We start from the raw sequence: 7,716 nt of genomic DNA, 5'->3' as shown, positions 1-7,716 counted from the left end.
GACATTTAAACACCCCCTCTAAAAGGCTCCCAAAGTGCAGGAAGCACATGCAGATGTCCACCTTTGGCACAGCGCTGAAATAAAGGACCATCAAAAGAAGAGCTTGGTCTGAAGCCGTAAATAGGCAATACCGTATCTGTCAGGAAATCTCTCCGGTTTAGTGCACCTCGCCAGCATCATCTAGGGAGCCAGATCTGTGGTTTAACCCAAACAGGCACGTCTTTTGGTGTTAAACAGTTGAAAAAAGGAGCTGATAGCATCTGCGTGTGCCGAGATCCACACACAGGCCGCCGGCAGGACGGCATCCCGCTCCTCAAGCCCGGTGGGATGCGCTCCATTCCTCACAGCTATCCCAGAGCTCTCCTGCGCTCCTCTCTCAAGGCCATAAACACCCCCTGAATATTTCTTTCCACACCCGTTTTTTCCCCCAGGACCGTAACTGTGAAAAACAACCAGAAGTGTTTCCTCCAGCGAACGAGCGCGCCGTGGGATGGGGACCACGATCAAACCGTCCCCAATATCCCTAATAGTTTCTCTCTATACACATAGATCCTGGCACAGATATGCCTCCATAGATTTCCTGACGCACCTGCTTGAGCTACACAATGAAAAAGGCATTTTATATTTAAAAAAAAAAAAAAAAACGACAAACTAGCAGCCCCCCAATGTGGTCCAGGACCCCGACCTGCGCCCCTGCTCGGAGTCAGCAGCTCCACCGAACATCACCGCCCACCCAGTTTGATGGTGGCAGCGGTGGGACACGGACAAGCATGTCCCTTCCCCGTGTCACCACGGGTGCCTGCACTGCCAGCTGCGGGGACCCGCTGGCTGGGCTCAGCGTGGGGCTCCTGGAACCCCAAACCCCCGCTGGTGGATCCCCCTGTTGATGTAGGGGCTGAAACCTGTAGAGAAGGGACTCCCCAAGCCCTCCTGGCTTCCTACAGCCTCTGCCCCTGGGAGCAAACAGCCCCTTGGCCACCAACATCCCCACGGGACCCCACCAGACAGCCGTTCCCGTCCCCCCCCACCATCGCTTTGGTGGCAACGCTCCAGCATCCATTTAAGCAGTAAATGGGAGTACTGGGAGAGGCAGCAATTTTTTTGCAGCCCCAACCGAGATGTGGCACTGACCCCTAGTGACAAGCTCCCGCCCTGATGCTGCACAAGGGAAGGGGCTGCGGGAAAGGACGCGTGGCCAAGAGGAGCGGGGACACGGGGGGGTGGGGACACTCCTCACCTGGCACAAACCCTGCTAAAGGAAGGGATGCTTCTGCTGCAGGGAGCTGGAGGAGCATCCCCTTAGGGACGTAGCCACCTCAGGCCAGGCCACCAACCCCTCCACTCCCGCTCAAGGCGGACGCGGATCGACTACACTTGAGATGGAATTTATTTAAGACACCCACGACAAGCCCAAACATCACATTTCACCTGCACCAAGGGGGAAAGCGATGCTGCAGGAGCAGCAGTGGCGTCATTAGGGACAGGACGGGAAATGACCGAGGTCCAGCTCGTCGAGCCCAGCGCTGTAACGACCTTATACAGCAGAGGAATGACGGGAACTCACGGAGCATCCCTTTGCGCCCCGACCTACTCCTTCCCTTGGGAACACGGCGGGCTCTCCGATCTGCATGCTGCAGTTTATTACTTTAAATACATACATTTTGGCTCCAAGCCTGTCATTAAGTCCAAAAATGGTCTGTTTCAATTAAGGGCTTCAAGGAGAGACCAGGATTAATGGTCTATTTCTGGGCATTTCAAAATACTCCCAACCGTGCGGGCTGCTTGCAGGATGAGAAATACAGGCTTTACAATGCTCGCAGCAGTTCCTTACCATCAATTTTTTCCTCTCCCCAGTAAATTTAGAGTCATAAAGAGGAGGAGGAGGATCCGACCCTCCCGGCACATCTCAGCAGCGCTGTGGGAGGGAGCAGAAGTTTATTGAAAAGGGTGGGAAGGTCATCGTGGGATTAGACAAAGCTTCCCTCTGAGCAGACGGCTCTTCCCAGCCCACATCCCATGCTGGCCTGGAGACTCAGCTCCTCCTGCAAGGAACACCAGAGGTGGGATCTCCTGTCCCCAGAAGGTGGACAGAGGCTGGAAAGTCCTTTTCCCCAGGTCCTGTACTCCCCACGGAGATACGGATGCGAAGCAGCTCCATCCCACCTTGGAAGGGTCTGTCCCCAGCACTTGTCCTTCATCTCCCTCCCCTCATTCCCTAAGATCTGGGCTTTTTGCAGACCTCAACCCCGGATCCGTATCCGGCTCAGAAAGCACCAACCTCGCTGCTGTCACCGAGAGCAAAGAAAAATGGAAGCTGCAAACAACCCCCCCCCCGGGCTCGTAACCAAGAAAATGCCAGCGTTGAGCAAAGCCATCTTCCAACCTGCCTGCCCTGGGAATTTGCTGGCAGACTTTTTTTTTGTCCCAGCTATTCGTGGCTGTTGTGATGACCTGAGCTCTGGCCTTCGTAATAAAACTGCTTTAACCAGATACTCCTCTTACTGCCCCCCCACCTCCCCGAGGACGAACACGCTCACAAATTCGGTTCACAAGTCAGGTGTAAACACAAGTGGGTGCCAGTTTAAGTAGCCCCGGAGCGGGCGGCACGCTTGCCCCCCCCAGCTCTGTGTGGTTATAGTGCAGATTTAATCCCTTTTTGAGAGCAGGGCTGGCTGACACACATCGGTAGAGCCGCTATTACAACCCTGGGGGGAAGAGAAATGTGCTTTTTTATCCTGCAATCACTCACCCCTTCCTGCTCGGGGGCCACCGAAGCACCAGTGTGAGACATACAGAAACTGTAGTGTTTATAGGTTGTGCTGATTCGACTTTTCCAGCGCACTTTGTTGCGCGGGCGAGCTTCCAGCCCCATCTCCCCCCCAGCTATGGGGCGGGCTGAGCTCCCTGGCACCGACCTGCCTGCAAGAGCTGCTCTCGATGCTTGCTGTGAGATGAAACCCCACCAGCAGCCGGGGGGGGGACACCAAGTTGTGGGGTGTCCCGACACGTTTCCGCCATCAGAAATCACAGAAGGACCAAACTACAGCAGCAGAGAACTCGCACTGAGACTTAGGGGCTGTTTGATCCCTTCTCCATGAATTTACAGCTAAAAGCACTTCTCTCCTCGGTGTAAAGGCTCAGGGAGGGCTGGGAAAGTGAGAGGGTTTTCTGGGCACCGTCCCAGATCTTTCACTCTCCCGGCTCTCAGAGCTCGCTGTGTCTCTTGCCCTGCTTCTCCCTCGCCGCCAGCCTGGGGGCTGTCCCCCGCAGGTCCCTGCCAGGGGACCCCACTTTCTCTGCCTTGGTCTGCTGGGATGGCTCCTCCCGGACGGCTGTGTCCCCTCCTGGGCTTTCAGGCACGGGTGGGTCCCCACGGTGGTGGGAATTGTGGAGGGGGAGCTCAGGCACGGCCATCTCCATCATCTGGAGGAAGTCGTAAGCGGGGAGAGGTGGCTTCCAGTCTTCCTCAGACAAGGTACCTGAGAAGCAAATACAGTCCCATGTTAATTAAGATTTATGCGGCCCCACTCCACGGACATTTCCCTTTCAAAGGAATTATGCCTCTTTTTGCCCTTCCAGTGACAGCAAAATTAAAGACCTTTTCCTAAAGGTCACCCTCTTTCTTCCAAAACTAATACCTCCACCCAAATTAAACCAGCCAGGGGTGCATACTAGTATTTACTGGAGATGGCCAAGGCTCCGATTCCCGAAAGCTGGGGGGGGGGCTGGGGGGGGTTCCCCTGTCCTCACAGCAAAGGTGACACTCGGGGTCTTTCCAGAAGTGGGTGGCTGCTTCATTTGGGTCTCAGATAACGGTGTTAATGACTGTGCATTACCGAGATGCCATCAGGAGTGAGGGGAGACTGCTGTCTATACAGGCAGGAAGCAGTCCCATTACGTGAGGATGTGCTTTAATTTATGCTTTTAAGACTGATGACAGGGTTTGTAGCACTTAAAAGCCTGAGGAAGGAGGCTGCGATGGCTGGCGTAGCCCCTGGCCATGCAGTGAGCTGCTCAGCCATAGAATCACAGAATGGTTTGGGTTGGAAGGGACCTTAAAGATCACCCAGTTCCACCCCCTGCCCTGGGCAGGGACACCTCCCACCAGACCAGGTTGCTCCAAGCCCCATCCAGCCTGGTCTTGAACCCCTCCAGGGATGGGGCAGCCACAGCTTCTCTGGGCAACCTGGGCCAGGGTCTCACCACCCTCACAGCAAAGAATTTCTTCCCCAGATCTCATCTCAATCTCCCTTCTTTCAGTTTAAAACCATTACCTCTTGCCCCTAGGGGTGCATGAATGCACCCCTCTGACACCCCCGAAAACTAAAGTTCCTCCCTAGAGACCTACTGACCTCCTGATCTAGTTGAAGATGCCCCTGCTCATAGCAGGAGGGTTGGACTAGATGGGCCTCAAAGGTCTCTTCCCATCCAAACCACGCTATGATTCTGTGATACGTGACAGCCAGATGCCTTTAGCAGCAGCAATGGAAAGCGATGTGGGAGGAGAGCTGGCTCACAGGGTTCTCACAGCGATTACTGGGTCGGAAACGGTGTCTTCAGCTCCAGAGAGAGCCTACGCATCCTACCCCACCGCGCTTTTTGGAAACATTCGCTTTGAAAGGCTCGTTTTAAAATTCACAAAGATCAAGCGGAGTCACCCCATCACCCTCCCGGTGCCTGGAGCAGGCTCACAGCTGATAATTCCCAACATCCCTGTAGCATCCCATGTGTTATCACAGGAGGAAGGCACATCTGTGCTGCCTTCCTCCAAAGGGAGCTGATCAAGGCAGGAGGGATGCAGCGAAAAGCTTCACGGCGCAAGCCAACCCTTTATGACCCAAAGACCACAGCAAAGCACCGGTTTCCTTAGCCTTTCCCGTCCAAAAAAATGCTGGAAGGTGCCTAAAGAGCGGTTATTTCTTACGCTGACAGATGGGAGTCAGGAGATATTTTTTTTATGAGCGAGCTGTGTTGCAGAAGGTCCATTTGCAGGAACCGGCGAGGGCAGCCAGGTTTGGGGATTATGGCAGGGAAGAGATGTCAATTCAGAGCTATTCCCGCTTGGCTCTGAACATTAAACAGTCCCAAAGCAAACTCGTGAGTGCGGGTAGTCTCTTCTGGCCGGACTATTTGTACTTCTCAAGCTCAAACTAGCAGAGCTAGTTTTTTCCATCATTAAATTCCAGGGCAGACAATTTATTGCATGTATTGCATCTCCTCATAAACAGAGCGGAGCTAACAGTGCGTGCTTAGGAACGATACAAACGCCGTGTCCACTTACTGCTGGGAATCTCCAGTCCCGCATTTAGCCTCTCCAGCCAAGACAAGACGTTCGTTTCCGTGATGGTCTGCTCTGATGGGAACTTGAACACCTGACCCCCGGCATGAAGGTTCACCCAGAGGAGGAGAGGCAGCGAAGGCACGGTGGCAAAATAGACCTTCAGGACCCCGCGTCCCACCGGCGTCTTCTTCCTGGTGGGAAGAGGAGATTCAACTCGCTCACCAGCGGTTTGGGCAGCCCACCAGGACTGAGAGCCAAGCAAACACCAAAGTCCTTGGGCCACATCCAGCCAAGCATGGAGTTTTGCCCATGGGACAGCTGTAGAAGCTGACCATGTTATTTATAAGTTCAATGCCTTACAGCAAGCCACTAAGGTCCAATGGAGAAGGAGAGGACAGAAGGAGAGAAATCCTCAAGCAGGAGGAGCTGGGGCAAACTCTGTAGGAGGGTGTGAAATGTTCTCCACCATAAGTTTTTAAGGACAGGCGAGACAGGAACGGGACAGATCCTGCAGCCCCACAGGGAGAGCTACCAGCTCCCTCCAGCCCATCTGCTGCCACCACCCCGTGGCTGTGTCAAGTCCACAGGGGACGGAAAAGCAGGAGGAGGTGATGGAGAGGGCTGTGCTCAGGAGGTCCAGCCCCTGGGCGGCCACTGGGTGGTTCCCACAGCCTGAGGAGCGCTGGGATGGCAACTTCCCCAGGCGACACAGAAAGAGGACATGGAGATGGAGGGACAGCAAGCCCATGAAGACACTGAGTCTTTCCAGCACTATTTTCAGGCTGAGAGTCATGCTTGAGGTCTGAGCTGGCTCTCGCCATGGGAATGAGGTCCTCTTTCTAGGACTGTGCTTCTCTTTCCAAGCCAACGGCCACATTCTGCCTTTTTTTTTTTTGGTTTTGTTTTTTTTTTTTCTTTTTGTTGTGGCGATGCCCTTTCGCTCTGACAAAGGACAGTCGGCTCCTTCTCAGGAAGGGAGAACAAAGGCAGACGCGTGTAGGAGGGGAAGTTCCAGGGGCTCTCATTTCTGCTGCATTACTGGCAAACGAGGCGCCTCCTCTTCGCAAACATGTGCGTTCCCCGCTCGCTAAACCTCAGCCCACGCTGTGAGGCACTTCCCAGACTTCAAAGCCCCTTACGATGAAGACAGTGAGGTGTCTCTGGGGCTCGGGCGAAAGAAGCAGGGGCTCAAAATTGAAAATGCAACCAGGGGAGAGGAGGATTAAAACAAATCCCCGCTCCTACAACTTTCTCCTTTTTCTTAGCTCCCGGGCTCATTTTTTTATCTTGAATATTTTTTAGGTTTGCCTTATGGAGCCTCTTCTGGCTGTCCCTTCTTCTGAAAACTTTCTTTCCCCCAGTCAACAATCAGTCATCGCCCTGTTGTGCTTCCCTCTAATTGCCGGTGGAAAAATCACTATAAGACACTCCAGGAAGGCAAATTTCCCTTTTTTTTTTTTTTTCCACATGTGACAAAAATACAAATAACACCAGAGCCAGGGCGAAGCTGCCGTGGGATATCTTGGGAGAAGATTTTACTCTACTGGAAATTATTTCTGCGATCAATTAAACATTTACTAATTTTACTTTGTCGTGCAATTTTGCAGCTGCCCTGAATGCAGCCTGAACCACTGCTAAATGATTTGACCTCCCAACTCACGATGACTTCAGACCGAAAAATCACATTATCAGCCAGCCAGTGTTTTCAGTAATTGCAGACTCAGCTTTTTTCTTCATGCCCTGAAACGCCGAGAGTGAGCTAACGGAAAGAAGAAAAGAGGTTTTTACACACTCACAGGTTCAACCAACAAGCCACAAACGCTTGTCGGGGTCTTCCTTTTGCCAGCTTCAGCATTTCCTTGCTTTCCATTTGACCGATTTCACCATCGCTGAAGAAGATGAGGAAGGGCTTTCGGAGTTGCAAGTACTGGGGTAGATTTTGCACGGTGATTTCTGGCTGCGAGACACCAAAACAAGAAGTTGGGGGTTATGAGGAGGAGAGAAAAGGGCAAAATCAGACTTTCTGTCCTTACGTGAGGGGTGCAGGGGCTAAGCGAGGCTGTAGGGTCCACGTTGAATGCAAGGACCTTGAAAAGGAGGCTAGAGCATCTCTACTGTGAGGACAGGCTAAGAAAGTTGGGGGTGTTCAACCTGGAGAAGGGAAGGCTCCAGGGAGACCTTAGAGGCCCTTCCAGTCTCTAAAGGGCACCTATAAGAAAGCTGGAGAGGGACTTTTTACAAGGGCTGGTAGTGATAGGACAAGGGGTAATGGCTTCAAACTGGAAGAGGGGAGATTTACATGAGATATGAGGAAGAAATTCTTTGCTGTGAGGGTGGTGAGACACTGGCCCAGGTCGCCCGGAGAAGCTGTGGATGCTCCATCCCTGAAGGGGTTCAAGACCAGGTTGGACGGGGCTTTGAGCAACCTGGTCTGG

The 7,716-nt window shown here is 53.1% G+C and overlaps 1 protein-coding gene across 1 annotated transcript in view; it reads right to left on the bottom strand.

Moving 5' to 3' along the window:
- Window positions 1-2,562: 2,562 nt before the first annotated feature.
- The window catches only part of TXNDC16 (thioredoxin domain containing 16), a 38,012-nt gene continuing 32,858 nt past the window's right edge, over window positions 2,563-7,716 (bottom strand). The window contains exons 18-20 of the mRNA XM_074149310.1: window positions 7,078-7,238; window positions 5,282-5,472; window positions 2,563-3,479 (exon numbers count right to left, since the gene is read on the bottom strand). Of these exons, the coding sequence (XP_074005411.1) occupies window positions 3,205-3,479; window positions 5,282-5,472; window positions 7,078-7,238 (627 nt within the window). The 3' untranslated portion in view covers window positions 2,563-3,204. The remainder of the gene's footprint in view (window positions 3,480-5,281; window positions 5,473-7,077; window positions 7,239-7,716) is intronic.

Source organism: Numenius arquata, chromosome 6 (genome assembly GCF_964106895.1).
Source record: "Numenius arquata chromosome 6, bNumArq3.hap1.1, whole genome shotgun sequence".
Classification (NCBI taxonomy): Eukaryota; Metazoa; Chordata; class Aves; order Charadriiformes; family Scolopacidae; genus Numenius; species Numenius arquata.
This window is presented reverse-complemented; position numbering and strand designations above follow the sequence as displayed.